The sequence below is a fragment of the Miscanthus floridulus genome, chromosome 10, assembly GCF_019320115.1.
Source record: "Miscanthus floridulus cultivar M001 chromosome 10, ASM1932011v1, whole genome shotgun sequence".
In the NCBI taxonomy this organism is placed as follows: domain Eukaryota; kingdom Viridiplantae; phylum Streptophyta; class Magnoliopsida; order Poales; family Poaceae; genus Miscanthus; species Miscanthus floridulus.
Genome location: NC_089589.1, coordinates 48,379,977 through 48,406,137, shown reverse-complemented (window position 1 = coordinate 48,406,137; position 26,161 = coordinate 48,379,977). Strand labels below are relative to the sequence as shown.

General features: G+C 47.8%; 1 protein-coding gene across 1 annotated transcript; it reads right to left on the bottom strand.

Annotated features, from left to right (window-relative positions):
- Window positions 1-17,496: 17,496 nt before the first annotated feature.
- LOC136488585 (putative receptor-like protein kinase At3g47110) lies at window positions 17,497-21,032 on the bottom strand. Its single transcript, XM_066485468.1, has 2 exons — window positions 18,251-21,032; window positions 17,497-18,162 (listed from the first exon to the last, which is right to left on the bottom strand). The coding sequence occupies exons 1-2, from the start codon at window positions 21,030-21,032 to the stop codon at window positions 17,774-17,776; spliced, it is 3,171 nt and encodes a 1,056-aa protein (XP_066341565.1). The 3' UTR covers window positions 17,497-17,773.
- Window positions 21,033-26,161: the final 5,129 nt, after the last annotated feature.

Genomic DNA, 26,161 nt, shown 5'->3' with positions numbered 1-26,161 from the left:
AAACCCCATTTCGACCGTCACTTTGAATCCAAATCTTACCGGATCCTTCTCTACGCTACGATTCTTCTTCCGAGATACTTCGGTTTGTAAACATTGTACATGACAGATTGTCCGAAATCTTCTCATTTTTTTACCATAGCCTCCACGTATGATATCATGAGATTTTGATAAATCTCATGATTTTTAGACTTCGTTTGCTTTTTTTAGAATTTAAAAACCATTCGGCCACATGTTCGTGGTCGGGTTTCGTGAATAAGATGTTCAAAAATTCTTTTCATTTCCTGGGCAAGGCCTCAAAATGGACTCAATAACATGAATATCATTTTTCCACTCATTTTATTCCATTATTTTAATCACTTGGAGTTCAAATTTGACTTATACCAAAAAAAATCCTCTAAACGCAATAAATTAATTAAATATATCAAACGGATCCAGAAATATATCAAATTTTAACATGTAGTATCACATGTTGTATGTGGATGGTAGAAAAAGTTTGGAGGGTAGGAGAGGAAAAAAAGTTTTGGTTTTGCCGAGTGCTAGAGAAAAACACTGGGCAAACTTATCATTTTGCTGAGTGCTGTGGAAAAACACTTGGCAAACTTATCATTTTGCTGAGTGCTAGAGGAAAACACTCGGCAAAGTTGCACTTTTGCTAATGACCAGCACGCCGTCAGACGGCCATCGCACCTGCCGGTCACGTGATAGTATTTTGCCGAGTGTTAATTTATTGCCGAGTGTCGTATTGTTGTTTGCCGAGTGTCTTATATTCTACACTCGACAAATCAGGTTTTTTACCGAGTGTAATATGTATGTCGAGTGTCTTCTTCACTACACTCGGCAAATTATCTCTTTGCTAAGCGAAGATTTTTTTTTCTTGATAAAAAAACTATAAAACTATATATGGTGACAAAATGCATTTATGTTTATTCTTAATTTAACATTGGTAGAATCGGGTGATTTAGGAACATATATATAGTTTGGTATAAGGATTAGTTTGTTATGTGAACATTGTTTTCTTGACCAAAAACTATAAAATTATACATGGCTGAAAGGGGACCGTGACGCCTAAGAGGAGGGTAAAGTAGGCAACTTAAAAGTCTAACTCTAAACTATGGCCTTTTTTCTACCCTTAGCAAAACCTATGCAAAAGATAAACTATCTAAATGTGCAACTACGGTTTTGCTAGTGTGTTGCTATCTCTACCGCAAAAGGAGTTATGCAAACAATGTAAATGCGGAAGCTAAAAAGTAAGGTAGAGATATGCAAACTCCCATCTTTGATTGGTGAAGATGAAATCTTGAATTTGGATGGGCACACCCTTGACATTGAGTTTTCGGATCATCTTCTCCACCTTGTTGATAAGCTTGATAGATTCTTCATCAAGGTTAGAGGTGGAGGAAGAAGATTGATCATCATCACTTGATTCTTCGTCGTCATCATCCTCATCTTCTTCATCATCTTCACTTGAGGAGCTTGAGCTTGAGCTTGAACCTGTCTCAACTTGCTTGCCCTTCATCTTCTTTTTATCACTACATGTGAGAGCTTTGTCTTTGCTTGATGACGAGGCTTCATCTTGACCCATCTTCTGTGACATTTCAAATGCCACTATCTTACCAATGACTATGGCCGGGGTCATGGTGCTCAAGTCCTCCATGTTGTGAAGGATGGTGATGATGCTTGCATATTTCTTTTGTGGTAGCACGGAGATGATCTTCCACACGATGTCCGCATCATCCAGCTTTGTTAATCCTATTGAATGGAGCTCATTGATTATTAGATTCAAACGAGAATACATATCAAGAACAAACTCATCATCATTCATTTTAAATGAATCATAATTTTGTTTAGCTAGACAATGTTTTTACTCATGGACATTAGTTGTGCCGTCATGGAGCTCTTGGAGTTTTAACCAAATTTCATGTGCCATATTTAAAGTGAATACTTGGTTAAACACATCCATGCTAAAAGATTCAAACAAGCAATTTTTAGCTCTAGCATTGAAATGAATTTCTTTTTCTTCACTCTATGGGTTTATCGAGATTCTTAATGGGTTTCATCCCATCACGAGTGACTCTCCAAACACCCAAATCTACCGCCTAAAGGTGACAAGCCATTCTAGCTTTATAGTAGGGGAAGCTAGTGCCGCCAAAGTACGGAGGTCTAGAGGTATCCATCCCAACCACTCTAAATGGCATCGGCTCTACGGCGGTGAAGACAAAAGTCCAAATTGAGCCAACCGGCTTTAATACCAATTGAAAGGGGACCTTGACGCCTAAGAGAGGGGTGAATTAGGCAACTTAAAAGTCTAACTCTAAACTATGGCCTCTTTTTCTACCCTTAGCAAAACCTATGCAAAAGATAAACTATCTAGATGTACAACTATGGTTTTGCTACTGTGTTGCTATCTCTACTGCAAAAGGAGTTATGCAAACAATGTAAATGCGGAAGCTAAAGAGTAAGGTAGAGATATGCAAACTCCCGTCGACGACTTCGGTATTTTTATCGAGGTATCGAGAACCGCGCAAGCTTCCCCCTAGTCCTCGTAGGAGCCCCTCGCAAGAGCCAAGCTCCTAGTGGGGTAACTCCGTGGATAGCCCCAGGCCTTCCCCACGCGCAAGTGGGTCTCCGGTGTGCCTTTCGGCAAGCCTCTCCCGGACCGCTCCCCACCATCTTCACTATCAAGCTTCTGTCCGAATAGCCGCGAGCCTTGTTCCCTTCGGTACACGGTGGCGTCCACACCACAAACGCGGTTGGTGTGATCTCGCAAGACTACCAGCTCCTATGATGTACAACAATGGTGCGCGCAAGTACCGAGTGGTTAGAGGTATGCAAACCTCACTAAACACTAGGCCTAAACCTAGAGCAAGCACATAAGCGGTGGTCTAATCAAAGCACCTAAGCTAATCACCTCGCAAAGCACCTACGCTAATCACCTAATGAATCACTAAGCACTATGCAAGTGGAGATCACTAAAATAGTGTATCAGCACCCTTGGTATGTTTCCTCAGCTCCAGACTTTTTAAATGGCCGGTTGGGTAGTCTATTTATAATCTCCACCGAGAAAGTAGCTGTTGGGGGCGAAACCCAGCTTTCTGCTACTGACCGGACGCTGATCACGTCCTGACCAGACACATCCGGACGTCCTGACCATTGGAGCGCGTGCGTTGATCGGACTTGGCTCAGAGTCCAATCATCATCGACTGGACGCGTCCGGTCGCACTGACGCCGCTTTAGAACCTTTCTGAACTCGATCGGACGTTGCACTTCGTGCATCCGGTCGTCTATTCTGCTGCGTCCGGTCACGTTGAAAACACTATCGTGACGATGAACAGTTTCACCGGTGCGTCCGGTCACTACTTCCGACGCCTGCCGTCGCCTGACACCTGATCGGACGCGTCTGGTCACTCATAGGGCTGCATCCGGTCACCTCTGTTGGGCTCGTTTCTTCGCGATCTTGCGTCCGGCTTGGTTACAATCTTCGTGCTTGGACTTTGCTTGACCTTGTATGTCTTATATGCATCTTCACATGTCTTTCTTGAGGTGTTGATCATCGGATCATCACGTCGCCTTCGTACAAGTCACGTTTTGCATCCTATTGAACTACAAAACAATTACTTGCAAATCCATTAGTCCAATTTGGTTGTGTTGGTCATCAAACACTAAAATCCAAAGTAAATGGGCATAGGGTCCATTTTTCTTACAATGGTGACACATGATATTTATGTTTACTCTTAATTTAACATTGGCAAAACTGGGTAGTTTACAAACATATTATAAGTTATGATATAAAATGTTAGAGGTGGGTAATTTAGATGTAAATTAGAAGTGTTACTTTATACCATCTTTCATAATCACATGTGTACATTTACGATGTTATATATGTTTTTCATAATGGAACAAGTTGAATATTTTCTTAACACTATTCATATCCAACTCTAAATCCTAGAAAGAAACAACTACCCGTATTCGGTATCAGTAACATCCAATCACCAGTTTCAATTCATCCCTACTAGTAATAGTGAATAATGAGGAGCTGGTAATTTGTATGGAAATGTGAGTGTTACTTTATGTTATTTTCATAGTGGCATAGATGACTTGTTCAGATTTGAAGTTAGGGTTTCACTTCATATATTTTTTCATATCTATAGGGGTGGGAAGTTAAGAGATAGATTTAGAGGGCTCCTTTAAGCCATTTCATAATGGCAAAAGGAGTTATTTTCTTTTCCAAAAATAAAATGATCTAATAGCTATTCTTGTTGGTTCATTAGAGCATTTGGGATTGATGGCTATGTGTTTAAGGATTTTTGTGAGAAATTTATCTCCTTTTGGCTTTCTAGAGTGTCTATCCGTCTGATAACAAGAATTAAAAATGCCTAATTAGTAACAGTTGGTTAAGATATCCCAAGAATTTTTTTATGGTAATCGGTTACGAGGGGGCCGAAAAGCCTCCACCTGGTATATTAACCATGGATACACACTACGCGAGACCCGCCACCGCCGGCGACCCCCGCACCCCCATCCCCGCGCTGCGTCCCCACCCTGCGCCCCCAGCCCCACCGCCCGTGCCCGCCCCTAGCCCCGCCGCCCGCTGCTATGGGCCCGCGCCGTGCCGGCGGCCACCGACCCCGCCGCTCCGGCCTGCCCGCCCCACCCGCGTGCCCACCTCTCCTCCCCTCCCCTCCCCTCCGCACCCCACCCGCGCCCCCGCCGGCGCCGCTGAACGCCGGCGGCCCACTGCCGCCAGAGAAGGAGAGGGAGGGCCGCCTTCACCTCCCCTCCCCGTGGGGGCCGCGCCCAGCCCGCCCCCCCCCCCCCCCCCTCGCCGTTGGTTCTTGGAGGGGAGGAGGCAGAGGTGAAGTAGGAGGAAGGAGAAGAGGAGAAGGAGGAAGGGGAAGAGAAGGAGAAGAAGAGGAAAAGAAGAGAAGAAGGGGAAGAAGGAGAGGAGGAAGGAGGAAGGGGAAGAGAAGGAGAAGGAGGAGGAGTTCTCGGCGTCTTCTTCTGCGCGTGCACGTCCCGCCACCGCCCAAGGTATATGCACCGTCCCTTTGTGAATGTCAACCTTCATGCCATGAATGTCGGCCTTCGTGCCATTGTGAATGTCGGCCTTCGTGCCCTTGTGAATGTCAGCCTTCGTGCCCTTGTGAATGTCGTGAATGTCGGCCTTCGTGCCCTTGTGAATGTCGGCCTTCGTGTCGTTAATTTTTGCAGGTTTTGGAAACCTCCCTGTATAGGGGAGGTTCTACCGAAATTTTCAACTTATAGTGTTGTGTTTCTTGTTTTGCAGAGCAGGACCTGTCGGAGGGGACCCGTAGTACCTAGGTGACCCCGATCGTCTTCGTCGGTGTTGCGGTCCTGCCTGCACAGCCTCGCTTCACCACTGCACCGACTCGCCACTGCCCTGCTAGCCTGACTCCACCGCCACCCTAGGTATAAATAACCTCTCTTCCTTATCGTTGTCGTAGATCGGTGTAACCCAGTTAGGCGTCTCCCATCTGAAAGAGATACGGTTGGAAGTATGCAGATCTTTGCATATATATAACCGTATCTGTTTCGGATTGTCCATGTTTTCTGGACAGCCTGCGGATGCGTAGACGAGGTTAGTTTCCATGGTCTGCTCCAATCCGAGATAGAGTTTTGGCATCACCTCCATGTTGTTCTCCGGATACACACTCTCCCTACCAGGACGTGTATCTAGAGAACAGCGGGGAGGTGCTGCTAAAATTCTGTCTCGGCTCGGAGTAGACCATGGAAACTAACCTCATCTACGCATCCGCGGGTGGGATTAGGACATATCCTCACCTATTAGATAGTAGGAACACCACGTAGATGCAGTTGATGGTTACGTTACTTGTTGATATCTATTTTAGAGGATGGATGACCGTGAGTGGATGTACACGGGATATAGAAGTCAGAGTGATTTCAGCACTGAATGGGGGCAGAAGACCGAGGCTTTCTTGGACCGTGCATTCGGCAGGGGTGCGAATAGAGCGCATCTAATGAAGTGTCCCTGCAGCATGTGTGCAAATAGAAAATGGCAAAAGAAGGACAACATGGGTATACATATTCAGAAGCATGGCTTTATGCCGGACTATACCCGGTGGATCCACCACGGTGAAGCCCATCGGATGAGAGAGGAAGTGGTGAGACCACGCCTCGAGCATGTTGATGATGATGGCGGGGTTGCACACATGTTAGATGACTATCAACAAGCACAGATCCCTGATGGACGTGCGGAGGAGACGGAGGCATCTGCAAAGGCGTTCTATGACATGATGTCTTCAGCACAGAAACCCCTTCATGATCGGACAACGGTTTGTCAACTCGATGCCATTGGACACGTGATGGGGTTCAAGACCGAGATCAACATGGGTCGACAACACTTCGATGGTATGTTGGCCTTGATTGCTAGCATGCTTCCGGAGGGCCACGTTCTGCCAAAGAGCCTGTACGAGTGCCAGAAACTCCTTGATGGACTCAAGATGCCTTACGAGCAGATACATGCTTGTCCGAATGGGTGTGTCCTCTTTAGGAAAGAACATGACCATGAAAAGTACTATCCGAAGTGCAAATCCTCCAGGTACCTGGAGGTAGACTCTGGGGATGGCCACAAGAAGCAGCTTACCGTCCCGATGAAAATCTTACGGTACCTCCCATGCATGCCGAGGATCCAACGGCTATACATGAGTGAGGAATCCGCTAAGCAGATGATGTGCCACAAACAGGGCACACGATACAATCCTGACAAGATGGTACATTCGTCCGATGGTGAAGCATGGAACCACTTTGATGGCATTCATCATGAGAAAGCATCAGAGCCTTGTAACGTACGTGTTGCACTGGCAATAGATGGGTTCAATCCTTATGGTTTGATGGCTGCCCCCTACACATGTTGGCCCATGTTCGTCATCCCCCTCAATCTCCCCCCCCCCCGGGCGTCGCCTTTGAACGTCAGAACTTATTCTTGTCATTGATAATTCCTGGACACCTGGGGAAGAAGATGGGTGTCTTCATGGAGCCTCTGATTGATGAATTGGTCAGTGCTTGGGAGGATGGGGTATGGACATACGACAAAGCTACAAAGACACCCTTCAAAATGCACGTTTGGTACCAGTACTCCATGCATGACTTCCTAGCATATGGGATATTCTCCGGTTGGTGTGTCCACAGGAAGTTCCCATGTCCATTATGCAAGGATCGTCTGAGGTTCATCTGGCTCAAGAAGGGTGGCAAGTATTCGTCGTTCGACAAACATCATCAATTCCTCCCTCCCGAGCATCCATTCAGGCAAGACACCAAGAACTTTACGAAAGGTGTCATAGTGATAGAACCTGCACCACAGATGATGACTGGTGCCGAGGTTCATGCTCAGATAGATGCTCTTGTGGAGAATCAAGAAGGTGATGGCTTCGTGGGATACAGCGAGGAACACATGTGGACTCATAAGTTAGGCTTGACGAGGCTCCCCTATTTTGATGACCTTCTTATGCCACATTACATTGATGTCATGCACACAGAAAAGAATGTCGCCGAGGCACTCTGGGGAACAATCATGGAAACTAAAAAGTCAAAGGACAACCCTAAGGCTAGAGTGGACCTGACAGAGTTGTGTGATAGACCACATCAAGAGATGCGTGCTCCTGGAGGCGGCAAGACATGGAAAAGGCCTAAGGCAGATTTCGTCTTGACCCCCAGACAAAGGAGGGAAGTACTCCAATGGATCCAAACGTTAATGTTCCCTGATGGGTATGCAGCGAATCTGAGGAGGGGAGTGAACTTAACTACTCTCCGAGTGAACGGGATGAAGAGTCACGACTACCACATATGGATTGAGCGGCTTCTTCCGATGATGGTTCGAGGCTTTGTCCCTGAGCATATATGGATAGTGCTGGCAGAGTTGAGCTACTTCTTCCGCTAGCTCTGTGCCAAGGAGTTATCTCGGACCATGATTGCTGACTTGGAAAAAGTGGCACTTGTCTTGCTTTGCAAGTTGGAGAAGATCTTTCCACCTGGCTTCTTCAATCCGATGCAGCATCTGATATTGCACCTCCCGTATGAGGCACGAATGGGGGGCCCGTGCAGGCCCGTTGGTGCTATCCAATCGAGAGATGCCTAAAGACACTTCGGAAAAAGTGTAAAAACAAAGGCAAAATTGAGGCTTCCATTGCAAGTGCATTCACTATGGAGGAGGTGTCAAACTTCACAACATTGTATTATTCTGACAACCTTCCAAGTGTGCATAATCCACCTCCTCGTTACAATGCTAACGAAAATGCCTCGAGCCTCAGCCTTTTCCGAGGGCAACTTGGAAGAGCAGGTGCATCGACCAATAAGCCCCTGACAAATGTGGAGTGGCACAAAATCATGTTATATGTGCTGACCAACCTTGAAGAGGTGGACCCATATATTGCGTAAGTTCTCAACGAACTTGTTTCAATAATCCCGCACTATTCTACATCCAACCCCCTTGTTTGTCGTTACAGGGAATTCATTCATGAATACTGGCCCCATTCAAGGGAACCAACCCCGCCGGAATGTGATACCCTTCTTTCCAAGGGTGCGGGATAAGGGAGCCCCGATTTTATTTCCTGGTTCAAAACCAAGGTACCATCCAATTTAGCCCCGATTTGTTGTTGCTCGTACGTCCGATTACTATAACGATGTATCCTGCTTGAGCTTGTAGGCCCGAACCAATGCGTCTATCAGTGCCGAGTTGAGACAGGTTGCCAACTGTAACACCCTAAAATTTGCCACTTTTAAAAATAGAGTTAAAATGATTTATTTGTGAATTATTGTGCACATGAAAACATAGGAAAATAAAATTTTCATTAATTTAAAATTTATCATAAGGTAGAAACGTGTTTGTTGCATTCATGCCGGTCGCACCTCGTGTTTCTATGTGCAAAATGTGTGTTTTTTATACGTTTAGGAGACGAATATTTATCTCTAGGAATTTTCTAGCTTCTTTCTGGAATTTAATTCCTACCTCCTTCACCTTAATCTTTATGTTCCAAGTTCCCAACAATATTTTTATGAGCTCCAAATACTTTATTTGGGTTCATCATGTTCCAAAGTGTCTCCGAGAATTTTCCCCCCAATTTTTGGAGGTCTCGGAGTATTTTACGTGGCTCAAATATCAATTCTGGACTTTTCTAGAATTGCTTTATCCATTAAATTAATTAATTCCGAAAATAATAAATCTCTTATTTATCCCAACGCTCAAAGCCCATGTGCAATATTCCTAATAAATCCTAAAGGCCCATGCATTTATTTACTAATGGGCTTTAATGATTATTTAGACCCATTAGTAAATATGTAGGGGGTAACATCAATTAGTGTCATATCGCTAGTTGACGTGGACGTGGGGAGTTTTTCTTCCTGTATATATCAACCAACCCCTTGGACAAAGCACACCAAAACTATCGTATGGGAAGCCCCTAGTTTGGGAAATCTCTCGTGTAGTAAATTATATTTTCCCTCCTTCCCTCACCATCGCCGCCGCGCTGCCTAGCCCGGCCATACTCTCCTCGGCAACAAGTAAGTCCGCCGCCGTCCCTACCGTTCTCCAACTCATGGCTACATCCTGTCGTCGCTCCATGGACATGCAATCTGCTACTCATTGTCGACCGTGAGCCATGTTTCAGCAACGCTGAAACCAAGGTCTGAGAAAACCTTCTTGAGAAGAAGCTTCATCAAGCTGCCGTGTCAGTGTTCTCGTCTCCTCGGCACCGGTTCGTTGCCAGCTTGGAATCGTCGTGCCGGCCGCCAGTCAGAGCCCTGTTGGTCACCATTGTTCATCTGCCATACATCATGTCGCCGTCGCTTGCTGTTCTGCACGTCGGCCATCCACCTCCGGGCACAAGCGTCCTTGCTAGTTGATGCCCAAGCCAGGCTCATGCCTCTGTCCTCACCATAGCAAGCAGCTCCTGCATGTTAATTTCTTCACTGCCAAAGAGGAAATCAAAGCCACGACTCCTGTTCAACGTACATGGATCCTATAGCAAATTCACCAAGTACATATGCGTGCATCTGTATGTATCTTCTGCCACCTGTACCTTTCAAGAGCACACTCATCATCTAGAGAACACATCTCGTCATGCAATCCAGAAGCAAGCAAGGCAACCCACACTCGTGCACTTGTCCAATTCACATCTTATTTATTTTAGCACTGTTTCAGTTCATTTGTTGCGTTAGTTTCATATCGCTATGATCTATGGCCTGTTAGCGCGCTTATCATGTCCACATGCGTATGCCTACGTACATCACGCAAGGCATGGAGGCTTACATGCATATGAGCAATCAACGTCACCTATGCATGCATGCGTTGCACTGTTCCAATCTGCTAGTTAGCTCGATGACGCCATATGAGGCCATGAGTTTTGTGGCCGTTTTTCTTTAACAAAACAAACCTTGAAATACAATAGAAATACACATCATCATGAGCCGTCCGTTTTTAGATCAATGGCCCAGATTAAAACATACCCTTTCGTTGTTCTTTTTGCAAAAGAGTCCCTGTATTCTTGGAAAATAAACCCGCAGTCCAAAACATGTTTACAGATTTTGTTTTCTTCATTTGAAAGCGTATTTCGTTCCGGTTAAGAATAAATGACGTTTTCAGCTATTTACAGAATTGCCACTGATTTTGTTTTAGCCATAACTTCTCTGTTTTAACTCTGATTTGATCCGTTCAACTTGCGTTAGGTTTGTAATTTCATAATCTACATGTGAATACTACTGTTAAGTAGGTTTTCAACTTTTAAAATTCATGATTAGATTTAATCTATTATTTTAATAGAGGAAATCTTGTTTATTTCATATCTTCTATGTTTCAACTCCGTTTTGAGCCATTCAAGTTACGTTAGATTCATAGCAACGAGATCTACGCATTAGTAACAGCGTTTATCATGTCACTAATACTTGAATTTCATGGTGTGAATCATATCTTAAATAACAATTATGCAACTGGATTTTATAAATAAAATATGATTTGTTTTACTTTAGTTTTATAATTCGAATCTAAATTTGACTTAATTCAATTTATATAAGCTTTTATATAGTTAAAATAAAATGAAGCTTATAGTTTTCTTTTCTGTGTATAAAGCAAATCTATCGGTAGATGTATCTTTTTCACCGAAGCTCCGATTAGAATGCTTTTCGTGTCTGTGTGTTCATAGCGAGACATAGATTCATTTTACAAACTTTTCATCTTGATTTTATGTTTGGTGTATTGTTCTAATTTAGATCTATTGTTTGTTTCGTGTATGATTGTATGGATGCTTGTGTGGTGCTTTATGATTTCGTCTAGTCGATGAGATATATGTGGTGATCAAGAAGAAAAAGAAGAAGAACGTTGAAGATTAAAGCTTACCGAAGGATCGGTGTTTAAGGCAAGTATAGCATGGGACCATCCTTGTTACATATTCACTGTTAATCATTTAATTCATACTGCATGTGTCTACCTTGACTACCACTAAGGATATCCTAGTCTTTTGTACTTGTACCTTGACTCCTATGGGGTATTGCATTGGGTAGAATGATGCTAGTGCTCAACTAAAGCCATGATCTTGTAACTTGACTAATGTAATATGCAATAAACACTAAAAGATGCTTTTTAGCAATATGGAACCAGGGGGCTAGAGCATTGGGCTGTTTTTATGGTGCTCTAGATTCCTCTCCCTAAGGACTTATTTGTAAGTGATCATCCAGGACTTACAGTACAGCTGTGAGGGCTATATGGCTCTGGCTTTAGCTCAGTATGAGGACCTTTTCTAGCTAGTTAGTGGTTACCTTTATTGGCGTAAGAATGGCTTGACGAATCGGGTATAGGATAGCCTCTACTCTTATGTGTATAGCCGCGATGGAATTGTGCCATTCAACAGGGGGGTTCCTATAACTGTTTGCTGAGTGAATCTAATGGTCCTAACTTGTTAGACGAACCTTTGAAAGGCTTCATAGTGAACCCTACCGACCTTCCTTGGTAGTGGGTCAAGAGGCTGATCACCTCGGGCGAAAGGGTAAATCACGACTCACAGTGAAAGTGTACAACCTCTGCAGAGTGTAAAACTGGTATATCAGCCGTGCTCATGGTCACGAGCGGCCTTGGAACATTTACGGAATAGATGATGAACACAGATGATACTGATGATGAAGATGCTCACTAATGGTTAATTGTTTATGCTATTCATTATTCATGTTTACATGATCATGTGTTTATGGGCTTGAGGTGAACTTGTTGCTACTCAATTGCTAAAATCATGACTTATTGAAAGCTAATCGCAGTTAAACCAGTGTCAGCCTTTTTGAGCCTCATGAACCCCATGTTATATTTGTTGAGTACGACATGTACTTACGCTTGCTTTATTTTACACATAATTGGAAAAAAATCCCGGATGGGTACCAGATTGCTAGAGTTTGGAGGAATTAGGCTTGTGATCAACCAGTCAGTTGTCCCTGTGGATTTGGAGTCTTCGCCTGAAGATCGGAGTTGTCTTTTCGCTGTCTATACTCTGAGGTTATATTCTTTATACTAATACGCTATGTATTTAAGTATTGTCTTTTGATATTACCTTTATTTGTAGCTATATGTGAGATTTGACTTCCTGGGCTCACATATGGTGTGTATCTGGTTTTATTCTTAAAACTAGGTGCTACACCAACGGCTGTGACCAAAGGGTCAAGTCGTCGGACGCCTATGACGTGAATGGATATCGATTTCACACAGGAAGCTATGAGCGGAGGTGGCCCAATCGAAGATCCACAAATAGCAGGGTTTTTACGCCCGGCACTGATGGCGTAGACTATTATGGAAGAATTGAAGAAATATATGAACTTTCATTCCGTGGTAGCACAAATCTTTATCCTGTCGTATTCAGATGCCATTGGTTTAATCCGGGAGTAACGAGGAAGACCCCTCATCTTGGTCTAGTCGAAATTCGACAGGATTCCGTCTATCCAAGAGACGATGTGTACATTGTGGCGCAACAGGCCACACAGGTTTATTATACGTCATATGCTTGCAAGACTAGACCGGATCTTAGTAGTTGGTTTGTTATGCACAAGGTCTCGCCACACGGCCGACTACCTATCCCAAACAATGAAGATTACAACTTCAACCCAAGCATGTATGACGGAGAGTTCTATCAAGAAGATGGGCTACAAGGGAGGTTTGAGATAGACTTAACCGGCGAGATAGGAATGGATGTAGACAATGTAATGGTTGATGACGATGACGATGGAGATGAAGTGCGAAATGCAAAGGACTTACAAATGCTTGAGCGATTACGTGTAGGCAATGACAATGAAGACAACATTCCTCCATCGGATAGTGTTGATTATTTCGACATGATTGATAGTGATGATGAGACTTACGATCCAGCTAATCCCGATCATGAAGATTATTTGTAACATACATGTAATACTTTGTAAATTTGTAATTTTGTTTATTTTGCATCTATTTCTAATTACTTCTTTCTTCTTTTTAATTGCAGGTGACTGAACAAAAATGCCGAGCGGCCGGCAGAGGAACCTGAGCTCGTTCTACCATGGAGCCTCTGGTGTAGGAGCCTCCAGCGGAGGGGGCGAGGAGGAGCAGGGGACGTCTTCGACAAGGCGGAGGAGCACGAGGACCACGACCAGGAGGAACAAGAGGACCACGCCCATGGTCCAGCAGCAGGAGGAGGAGGAGGAGGAGGAGGAGGAGCAAGTGCAGCAGGAGGCGGGCGAGGAGGAGGAGACGCCGGTCCAGGAGGAGGCGGACAAGGATGAGGACGAGGACGGGGGCGGGACGAGAGCTACCGCTTCCTCTAGTTCGTTAGGTGTCTACTTGCGAGGACCCTCCACCCACCCTGACCGACCGCATACTCGTCTACGCCCAGTGATTCGCCCAGAGGGGCAAAGGTAAGTGCCTTTGCATGTTATCACTTTTACTTCATATGCTATGTTCGATATCGAAATAGAGACTAATATGTTTTCTTAATCACTTTTGTAGGGGGTGAGAGATTGTGTCGGGGAACACTGCCTCCCGCCATGTCAATGGCATCCTAGGTCTCCTGTGCAGGAGACACTTCCCTAGCATGGTCATGCATGCCGGGAACCTCAAGCCCGCCTTCACGTTTGCCCACTACGAGTCCGCCCCCCACGTGGAAGCAGGCACCGTGGCTGCGCTCATCATTCGGGAGTTCTGGGTAAGTCTTCCTCGCACTACATGGCTCAATACAACGCACTCATTGGACTCTACTTGAAATAACTAATGCATACATCGTGTCTGTATATGCAGGAGTACTTCAAACTTGACGACGGATTCGAGGGCACGGCGGAGGCAGTGGCTAAGCGAGCTTGCAGGAAACGCGTCGTCGACGTCCATCATGAGGTGCGACTCTAGGCCATCATAGATTACTATGGGACAAAGCTCGGACAGAAGGTCACCAAGAAGGACATCCGAGAACAAGACTTGACGCTGACCAAACCCCAGTTCCTTGAGGTAGCTAAAGAACATTAAAATTGGTTCCTTTTGAGATTAAGTACGAATCACTTGTTTTTCTAATATGTCAACTACTTGATGACGTGTAGGTGATTCCTTGGTGGTGCAACGGGTGCCCCGTGGCTTGGGCGAAGATGGTGGACAGGTGGTTAAGCGCGGAGTGGGCCGCTCAGCATGCGGCTGTCCGGCAGCGGCGTTTGTTCATGCCAGGTGTATCACACCATCAAGGCAACCGCAACCTCTCTGGATACGCCCGAGCGTGGGTATGTGGTCATGTTTCTATTCTTCTTGCTTTCGTTGAACTCGGCAAAGAATTCTAATCATCTTGTTTTCGTTCTTGCAGTCGGCGGCACATCAAGGCCAAGAGTGCTCCAACTTCGCCGCATTTGCCATGGCACACAAGGGCAAGGCATCGTCCGACGTCTCCTTCAACCTGGACGACCCGGCCAAGGCGTACACAAACTCGAGTGCCTACGAGAAAATCACGGAGTACACGTCGGCGGCAAGGTCGATCCATGGGCCGGAGTACGATCCACGGACCGACAACATTGATGCAAACACTGTCATGAGGATTGGACAAGGCAAGAAGCATGGCCGCTACTGGATTGGCGACAGCGTGATCGACATGGCCTCTACTCCCACTCTCTCCCATATCCGAGCATAGAGCACGACCGCCTCCTCACTCCCGGCGATACGCTCACGGCCGAGCATTTCACAGCACCGGGTCGACATACTCCAGGTTATTCATGTTTTACTTGTCGTACATTGATCTTTACACAACTATATTTCCTTTGCATTATTGTAACATTAGCTTTGCAACAATTTGTCGGCCCAGGTGGAAGAAGCAAACAGGAGGGCCTAGGAGCTGGAGCTGGGGTTGGTGGCCGAGCGGGCCGCGCGGGAGGCCGACAAACTCGCCCAGGAGAAAAGGTTGGCGGACATTATTGCCTAGATGCAAACTACGACGGGTGCTGCTATGCCTCCTGGGTTAATGGGTCCACCTCAGCCTCCTCACTCCGCTACTCTAGTGAGTAATGTCACGCATGCAAGGAATTGCTACAATCGCTATTCAACTAATCTTGTCTCATGCAATCTCTTCTCCTGTGTGCAGCCCCAGTCGGCGGGTTCGAACAACCCAGCTCAGGGCACTCCGAACCAGCAGATGTTTCCTTCCCCGTCGTCAGCAGGATGGCCACATCAAGGGCCGCTTCAGCGAGTAGCGCTTGTAGTTTCATGTCTTGTTCTCTTCGCAATGGATTTCTGTCCGAGACAATGTTGTTGTCATGCATGTGTTATTGTGACATGTGGTGATGGATTTGAACTACTTGTTGAATGATGTGGAATCATGTCGAATAATGGATGGAATTACTGTGACATGTGGTGAACGGATGTGATTCATGTGGTATGTGTGATGGATTGTGACATATAAGGTGCTGGATGTGGTATATATGTGATGGATGTGATATATATGCTATATGTTGTGTTTGTAGTGATCAAAAGCAAAAAATAAAAAAAAAACAAAAAATTTTGGTCACTTTGCCGAGTGTAACACTCGGCAAAGAGCCTTTGCCGAGCGCCTTTTGCCCTGGCACTCGGCAAAGCTGCCAAAAAAATGCGCTATCAGGTCTCTTTGCCGAGTGCCAGTACCCTGGCACACGGCAAAGCTGTGTACACTACCATGTGTTTCCCAGCTTTGCCGAGTGCCAGGACTCTGGCACTCGGCAAAGAATTTTCCAAACAAAAATATTTTTTCTTTGCCGAGTGCCGTCTCAGCTAGGCACTCGGCAAAGGATTTTTCAAAAAAAATATTTTTTTCTTTGCCGAGTGCCGGATCAGGAAGGCACTCGGCAAAGGATTTTTCAAAAAAAAATATTTTTTTCTTTGCCGAGTGCCGGGTCAGGAAGGCACTCGGCAAAGGATTTTTCAAAAAAAAAATTTCTTTGCCAAGTGCCGGGTCAGGAAGGCACTCGGCAAAGGATTTTTCAAAAAAAAAAAGAGAAAAGCTTTGTCGAGTGCCTTCCTGACCCGGCACTCGGCAAAGACGCCGTCAACGGCGGACGGCCAATTTTCCTTTGCCGAGTGCCCGACAAACGGCACTCGGCAAAAAACCCTTCGCCGGATGCAGCTTTGCCGTTTGCTCTTTGCCGAGTGTGGCACTCGGCAAAGAGCGCGTCTCCAGTAGTGATAGAGATATCTTGGTAGTGTGGAGGGCTGGCGCCCAGCAGGCATGAGATTAGCGAATTCGAGTTACTGGATGGCAGGGGAGAGAGATTACATTAAGAACATGTTAGACCAATCAGTGATTACATTATAATAATGTATCCTATGAAATTGTCTCGGCAACCTTGATAATCCTTCCAGAGCAAAAGTCAGCGCAAACCTTGAAAAAGTCAGTCAGTCAATCATCAGTTGGTATGTAAAGCGCAAATCAGCAAGAATATGATCAGAACCGAATTCTGTCAGTGTCATCCAATCCGAGCTCTGTTTCAGTCAGTGTCGGTGCGATAGTGTGTTTGAATGGGCTGGACCGGCTGGTATGTGAAATAGTAAAATCACCAGGAAGAATAACGGTCAAACAATGGATAGCAAGAAGAATCTAGCTGTAGTCAAGTCCACTACTCCTGCTCATGTGGCAAAAGTCACTCGTCTAGTCTACGCGAATGATCGCTGTCAAGACAAGTGTACGACGAAGTCACCAGCCTAAACTGAAGTGTTCTTGCAGTACTGTTCGGCACAACTTTGAAAACCGGAGCAGACACCATACATGCAAGCTCTGTGTTTCTACTGCACTAGCACTATAATCAGCAGCAGCATTGAACTGCAGCAGCTTCCCGCCCCCGCGGCAACACGCTTATAAGCCTGCACATGGCGAGGCCTTACCGCCTTAGGGCGCGTTTAGATGCAAAAATTTTTGGGTTTTAGCTACCGTAGCACTTTCGTTTACATTTGGTAATTAGTGTCTAATTATGGACTAATTAGGTTTAAAAGTTTCGTCTCGTGATTTCACACCCAACTGTGCAATTAGTTTTTTTTTCGTCTACATTTAGTACTCCATGTGCCGCAAGATTCGATGTGATGGGTACTGTGCAAAAAAAAAAAAAATAGAAGCCCTTACGACACACGAGAAACCACGCAGAATCTCAGACAAGCACACCTACTGCTGCTGCTGATCATCATGTTGTCGTCAGTGGCAGGCGCGCGCGCAGCGGTCCGACTCCGACATCGAGCGGGACGCGCTAAAGACGTTCAGGGCTTGCGTGTCGAGCGGCCTGCGGCCGGGACTTCTCCATCGTTACCTTACTCAGCCGAACGGGCACAAGCGTCCCTGATGGAGCGCAACTCGGCGGCCGCATCCTTCATGCTGAGCCTCTGGCACGGCACTCCGCGCGTGCAGCTGAGCCCCACCCTAACAGCAGAGACCAGGCAATCGTGTTCCAAGATATGCGCACCGCCGTCGTCGGAGCTACAGGACGTTTGGCCATCATCAGACCCTTCCACCGGCAGCAGGGCCAGGTCGAGGACCTGCTCGATCTTGTCTGGGAACGACGCGGCCACCAAGTCCAGCATGGTCAGCCCGTCCTTGAACGCGTCGTCCGTCGGTGATCTCCCAGTAAAGATCTCCAGCACTGTGATCCCAAAGCTGTAGACGTCGCCTTGCGCTGACACCTTCGCCGTCGTGCCGTACTCTGCACAGCACACAAATGAAAGCAGGGTTCAGACATGTGAACATTGCTATGCTGGAGTACACACTGGATGCTGGAGACTTGGAGTTACCTGGCGGGACGTATCCAATCGTGCCTCTCAAGCCACCAGTGCTTGTGGTGCTGCATGTGCCGTCGTGGCTCCCGGGCTCATGGAGCAGCTTTGAGAGGCCGAAGTCAGCCACCACCGCCCTCATGTCCTCGCCGAGGAGAACGTTGCTGGGCTTGACATCACAGTGGATGATCGGTGGTACGGAGTTGTTGTGGAGGTAGCACAGCGCGTCGGCGATGTCGACGACGATGTTAAGCCTCTGGACCACACTCAGGCTCTTTATGTTCACCCACCTGTCTAGGCTGTAGTTCGGCATGAACTCGAACACCAGAGCTCTGAAGTCGTTGCCGCTCGCGTCTACGCCCGCACAACAGGTGATGATCCTGATGAGGTTCCGGTGCCGGACGTTCCGCAGCGCCTCGCACTCCGACAGGAATGTCCTGGACGCGCCGACCTGACGGAGGTCGAACACCTTCACTGCCACGGCGACGTTCTCGAGCGCCGAAGCACCCTTCAGTACCAGGGGCAGCGTGCCCAGGTACACGGACCCGAACTTCCCTGCGCCGATCAGGTTGGTGTCCGCGAAGCCGTTGGTCGCTTTGTCCAGTTCAGCATATGATATTCTCTGATGGTTCATGCCATCGAGGACATCATCCAGCGTTGCATCATCTGTTTTATTTGCTTGTCTCGGCCTTCTCCTGTACCACTGGAACATGCTGAGGAGTATGGCCAAGAAGAGAGCGATACTTAGGACAGGCACCACTATCTGGAGAAGCCAGTCAGTAGGGCGTGTGTTCCTGGCTGCTGGACACCGGGGCAGGTCGAGCTCCGGGACGCCGCCGCAGAGGTCGGCGTTCCCTGCGATCTTCAAGCCGGAAATGTTGGCGAATATGCCGTGCAGCGGTACACTGCCGTCAATGTGGTTGTAAGATAAGTCCAGCTCGATCAGGGAGCTCAGGTTCTCCAGTTCCGCCGGGACTGTTCCTGTCAAGTTGTTTCGGGACAGGTACAGCTCCTGCAGGCCGGACATCTGGCCGAGCTCCTGTGGGATGCTCCCGGTCAACTTGTTGCTCGCTAAGTTGAGCCTCCTAAGACCCTTGAGCTTGCTCAGTGATGTTGGGATGCTTCCGTCGAAGAAATTACGATCCAGATCAAGAAACTCCAGGCTCTGGCAGTTGTCCACCTCTTTTGGCAGCTGACCCGAGAATTGGTTCCCGGTCAGTACTAGCTGCGCAAGGTTGGTGAGGCCGGAGACATCAGGTGGAAGTGGGCCGTCCAACCGGTTGTCAGACAAGTCCATCGCCAAGGACAAGGACACCAGGCTGAAGATTTCCCTTGGGACGTGGCCGGTGAGGGCGTTGCCCGAGAGGTTGAGCGATGTTAGGCGGTTCAGCTTGGCTAGAGTGTGAGGGATGGATCCACTCAACGTGTTACTGCTTAGATCAAGTTTGACCAGCTGGGTTAGGTCGCCAATGGAGGATGGGATTGGCCCGGTTAACCTGTTCCCCTGCAACCCCAACTCTATGAGGTTCTTGATATTCCCAATCCCTTCCGGGATGGTGCCGTTGAGGAGATTGGATTCAAGGTCCAACGATTGCAGCCCGACGAGGTTGCCGATACCCGGTGGAATCGTCCCGGAAATACGGTTGTTCGCGAGGTGCAGCGCTTGAATCTCCATCGAGAGGTGGCCAATGGAGCTTGGCAACTCTCCACCGAGCTTGTTGTTGTCAAGGGCAAGGACCTGCAGGCTGGTGCAGTTGGCAAGATGGTCCAGGAACTCCCAGCCTTGCTCGTCGCTAGCCGTTAGCTGGTTACCCGACATGTACAGCCACTGTGGGCAGAGCACACCGATCTCCGGAGGCACCTGCCCAGTGAAGCTGTTATTTGCTAGGCTGAGCCACGTTAGATTGGAGGCCTTGGCAAGTGCTGCGGGGATGGGGCCCGTCAGATTGTTGCCACCAAGGTATAGGCCCCTGAGATTGGACATGCGCGCGCCAGCGTAGGGCGGGAGGACACCATGGAACGCGTTGTTGGTGAGGGCAAGAAACTGGAGCGACGACATGTTGAAGAAGCCGGGTGGGATCTCTCCCTGCAGAAGGTTCTGGTACGCGCTGAACGTCTCGAGGGAAGGAAGATCCGCGAGGCCAGGGGGCAGACTACCTCGCAGGTAGTTCTCATCGAGCCTGAGGGCCTGGAGCTTCGTGAGGCTGCCGAGCGACGGCGGGATCTCGCCGGACAGCGAGTTGTGGTGCAGATACAGGTAGGTGAGGTTGGGAAACGTGCCGAGCCAGCCCGGGATGGCGCCGGTGAGGCTGTTGTTGTTGAGGTACAGAAACCCGAGGCTGGTGCAGCTGCGGAAGCTGTCCGGAATCTCCCCGCTGATGCCGATGTTGTCGCAGAGGTCGAGGTACCGTAGGCGCCGCAGGCTGCCGATGCTGGCCGGGATGGTCCCGGAGAGCTGGTTCTTCTTGAGGACGAGGTACTCCAGGTACGTGAGGTTGCCAATGGCAGGGGAGATGGTGCCGGTGAGCCCGAGGCTGGACACGTTCAGCGACGTGACATGCCCGCCCGTGCACGCCACACCGCGCCACCGGCAGAAGTGCGACGTGCTGCTGTTCCATGACTGGAGGGCACCAGACGACGACGCGTCCGACACACCGGCCCTGAACGCCCGCAGCGCGTCCTGCTCCATGTCGGAGTCGGACCGCTGCACGCTTGCCGTTAACTGCAACATGATCAGCAGCAGCAGCAGATGCAGATACAGCTGCAGTGCGTGCGGTCCAGCCAGTGGCGCCGCCGCCATGCTCGTCACGGCTCAGATGCACAGGCGCGCAGCGTAGGTGTTCTTGTCTGAGATTCTGCGTGGTTTCTCCTTTCTCGTGTGTGCCAATGGCAAGGCCTTGGCATGTGCAGGCTTATAAGGGTGTTGCCGCGGGAAGCTGCCGTTGCTGAGTGCTGATTAGTACAAACAGAGAGCATGCATGCATGGTGTCTGCTGCTCTGGTTTCAGAGTTGTGCCGAACAGTCCTGCAAGAAGTCTTCAATTTAGGCAGCGTCGTACACTTGTCTTGACAGCGATCATGAATCGTGATCGTTACGTGCGTAGACTTCACTGTAAGTGACTTTTGCCACATGAGTAGCGGACTAAAGCTAGACTGTTGGTGTCCATTGTTTGACCACTTCTGTTCCTGGTGATTTCACATACCAGCCAATTCAAACACAGTATGACACTGACACTGACTGAAACCAACCGCGGAATTCGGTTATGATGATATCGTCCTTGATTGTTCTTAATGACTTTTCTCTTTACGTAACAACCCAGAGGGCTGACTGGCTGAGCATGTATGCTGCACGTGTTTCAATATTTGTGCTGACTTTTCCTCTGCTGGGATTATCAAGGCTGCTGCCTGCTGGGGCAATTTCCTCGGCTACATCATTAAGGCCTCGCTTGGCAGTTGGCACAGCTGAGTTTCACGTCAAGCTTAGCTGTTAACACAGTTTTTTCTACCCTGTATGCCACTGCTATCCATTTTTGACCCATCCATCTATTAGTTGACTGTTTTCACCATGCTAGTTTTTTCTCCGTATAACCAACATACCCTTCTGTTACTCGCGCATCCAAACTTTTCACCCCGACTCCCGCGGCCTTCTTCCTCGAGCGGATGAGCGCACTCGTGATCTTCTTCCCCAAAAAAAAAACGAACCCTAGATCGATGAAAGGCGGAGGAGAGGATGGAGCAGAGGACCCCACAGCCGGTGGCACCCAGCACCAACTACGCGCGTCCTCTGGCGGGGCGGCCTCACCCAGCGGAGCGAGGCCACAGCGCGGTCGTGGCAGCGGGGCAGGCCCACTTAGTCCCCGAGCTTGCTGGAAGATGAAGAATAAATCTTGTAGCAGGGTCAAAGGAAAAGAAGTCTGAAAGCTTGCCGACGTCGTATGACATGCGCGTATCAAGACCCCAAAAGTGCTGCCCAAGATCAGCACCCTGATCCGAACGGCATGGAGCAGCTTGATAGCACACTAACGAGAAGTAGCAAGATCCGAACAGCATGGAGCAGCTTGATAGCACACCAACGAGAAGTAGCAAGATCTGAGCACCGAGGAGTCCCCGGCGTAGCCGGTGATGTCCGAGCACCGAGGAGCGAGGAGTCCCCGGCGTCGCTGGCGATGACCGAGCACCAAGGAGCGAGGAGTCCCCGGCGTAGGCGGCGATGTCTGAGCACCGAGGAGTGAGGAGTCCTCAGCGTCGCTGACGATGACCAGGCACCGAGGAGCGAGGCGTCCCCGGCGTCACTGGCGATGACCGAGCACCGAGGAGCGAGGAGTCCCCGGCGTAGGTGGCGATGTCCAAGCATCGAGGAGCGAGGAGTCCCCGGCGTCGCTGGCGATGACCGAGCACCGAGGAGCGAGGAGTCCCCAGCGTCGCTAGCGATGACCGAGCACCGAGGAGCGAGGTGTCCCCGGCGTCGCTAGCGATGACCGAGCACCGAGGAGCGAGGAGTCTCCGGCATCGTTGGTGATGTCCGAGCATCGAGGAGCGAGGAGTCCCCGACGTAGGCGATGATATCCGAGCGTCGACGAGCGAGGAATCGCCGGCGTCGCTGGCGATGATCAAGCACCGAGGAGCGAGGGGTCCCCGGCGTAGGCGGCGATGTCCGAGCGCCGAGGAGCGAGGAGTCCCCGGCGTCGCTGGCAATGACCGAGCACCGAGGAGCGAGGAGTCCCTGGCTAAAAGGTCCTAATGGCTAGAGGGGGGGGGGTGAATAGCCTAATAAAAATTTCTACAACAACACTTAACAAAATGTTAGACAATTATGAGGCGAAGCAAGTGTTGCGCTAGCCTACTCAAAATGCAAGCCACCTACCACAATTCTAGTTTAGATAGTGTATATTCACACAATAGCTATGACACTACCCTATGTTAGTGTGCTCTCAAAGGCTAACTAAAGAGCCACACCAACCAACCAAGCAAGCTCTCACAACTAGCTACACTAAAGAGATTGTCAACTAGTTTGCGGTAAAGTAAAGAGAGTGATCAAGAAGGTTATACCGCCATGTAGATGAAGATACCAATCAATCACAAGGATCAATAACAATGAAGACCAATCACCTCGGAATCAAAGGATGAACACAATGATTTTTACCGAGGTTCACTTGCTTGCCGGCAAGCTAGTCCTCGTTGTGGTGATTCACTCACTTGAAGTTCACGCGCTAATTGGCATCACACGCCAAACCCTCAATAGGGTGCCGCAAAACCAACACAAGATGAGGATCACACAAGCCATGAGCAATTTACTATAGTACCTTTTGGATCTCTGCCGGGGAAAGGTCAAGAACCCCTCACAATCACCATGATCGAAGCCGGAGACAATCACCACCCTCCGCTCGATGATCCTTGATGCTCCAAGCCGTCTAGGTGGCGGCAACCACCAAGAGTAACAAGCGAATCCCGCAGCGAAACACGAACACCAAGTGCCTCTAGATGCAATCACTCAAGCAATGTACTTGGATTCACTCCCAATCTCACTATGATGATGAATCAATGATGGAGATGAGTGGGAGGGCTTTTGGCTAAGCTCACAAGGTTGCTATATCAATGAAAATGGCCAAAGGTTGTGAGCTACAGCCGGCCATGGGGCTTAAATAGAAGCCCCCACGAAATAGAGCCGTTATACCCCTTCACTGGGCATAACACGGGCTGTTCGGATGCTCCGGTCCAACTGACCGGACGCAGCACCGGACGCTCCGGTCGTGAATACCGGACGCATCCGGTCGGCATACCGGACGTGTCCGGTAGCCCCCAGACTACCACGTGTCCAGTTCAAAACAACAGAGCCGTTGCTACCCATTCTGCCAACGACCGAACGCTCACACCGGACGTAGAACTACGAATGACCGGACGCTGAGTCACCGAGTCCGGTCGAGTCCAGCAAGCCACCAGGCCGACCGGACGCGCCTGTTAGAAAACGATCGGACGCTAAGCCTCAGCATCCGGTGAAGTACAGTAAGCATCCTTGCCCGACCGGACGCGTCCGGTGATACCGGACCGGACGCTGCCAGCGTCCGATCGGCTGCTCTGCCGTATACTATCTTTTTTGATTCACACCGGACACATCTGGTGTGGCGACCGGACGCATCCGGTCGCTGAGTCTGTCGCCAAAATACTAGACATGTCTGGTCACATACCAGATGCGTCCGGTCACTCTGTAACCAGCGCGACTAACTCTTCTTCGACTCTATCTTCTTCACCCTTACTCAAATGTGCCAACCACCAAGTGTATCACCTTGTGCACATGTGTTAGCATATTTTCACAAACATTTTTAAGGGTGTTAGCACTCCACTAGATCCTAAATGCATATGCAATGAGTTAGAGCATCTAGTGGCACTTTGATAACCACATTCCGATACAAGTTTCACCCCTCTTAATAGTACGGCTATCAAACCTAAATGTGATCACACTCTCTAAGTGTCTTGATCACCAAAACAAAATAGCTCATATGGTTTATACCTTTGCCTTGAGCTTTTTGTTTTTCTCTTTCTTCTTTCCAAGTCCAAGCACTTGATCATCATCATGGTATCATCATCATCATGCTATGATCTTTGTTTGCTTCGCAACTTGGAGTGTGCTACCTATCTCATGATCACTTGATAAACTAGGTTAGCACTTAGGGTTTCATCAATTCACCAAAACCAAACTAGAGCTTTCAATCTCCCCCTTTTTGGTAATTGATGACAACCCTTATAAAAAGATATGAATTGAAATTCAATTGAATCCATGTTGCTTGCCCAAGCATATTTACTATGTGTAAAAGGATATGGACAAGTTTTATGAACCCCAAATGGTAGCAATTGCTCCCCCTACATATGTGCTAAGAGTTTGTATTGTAGCTTGCACATATGCTTAGATAGAAAATATAGGAGTCAATGTCTACCACATGATGCTAAGGTATAAAAGATGGACCTTTGAAGCGTGATACCAATTGGAGTGCGCCAATATACCATCCTTAGCACCATGATTAGCTCAATACCACTTGGAAACACTTGGCAATGAAATCATTAGATATTCTATGCATGCTAGTTTTTCATTTCATCATTCAAACCTACAACTAGCATACACCACACAAGCATGGATATTTTAAATTTAGAACTTATGCCATGCAAGCAAACATATGAAATGCACATTCAAATGCATCATACAAGTTCATGAGCTTGCTCCCCCTACTTGTGTGCTCAAAATTTTAGTTGATCCCTTTCCTTTGTCATATCTCTCCCCCTATGTCATATATCAAGATATCTTTATGTTTCTCTCCCTTTATGATATTTCTCCCCCTTTTCACTATTTTTACTACTATCTTTGTTTCTCTCCCCCTTTGTCATCAATGACCACAAAGGTTCAAAATTTAGATAGTATTATTTGTAGGGTCGAGATTATCAATGTCAATCAATGGGGTGAGCATCATTTTTCCAAAATTTGGTCCAATCTAGATTATTTGCCAAAGATATTTAACTCGGTTTGATCCAAGGACAAGCTTCTTCACACCTCCAAATAAGGGTTATCTTGTACCATGTTGAGTTAAATACTTATCGCTCATTATCTGGATTAAACACTAGGTTTACAAGCCCATAAACATGTCATATGCTGTCACTAGATCAAATCAAGCATAGAAGCAATAGTGATATCATATAAACATCAAAATCATTTGATTTTCATGAATGAGCCTAATAAAATAGAACCACTTGAAAGGTCCTAATAAAATTGAAAATATGATTAGATGCACTAATCATGTCCTTAGCAAAGATGTATGTCATGCCAATCAACTTTTACCTTGGATTGCTCGAAGGAGAGGCATGTCATGTAAATGGGGGGGGGGTGCATCAACACATATTTGAGAAATCCAATATGTTCAACTCATTCCTTAGCTTGCAAAAC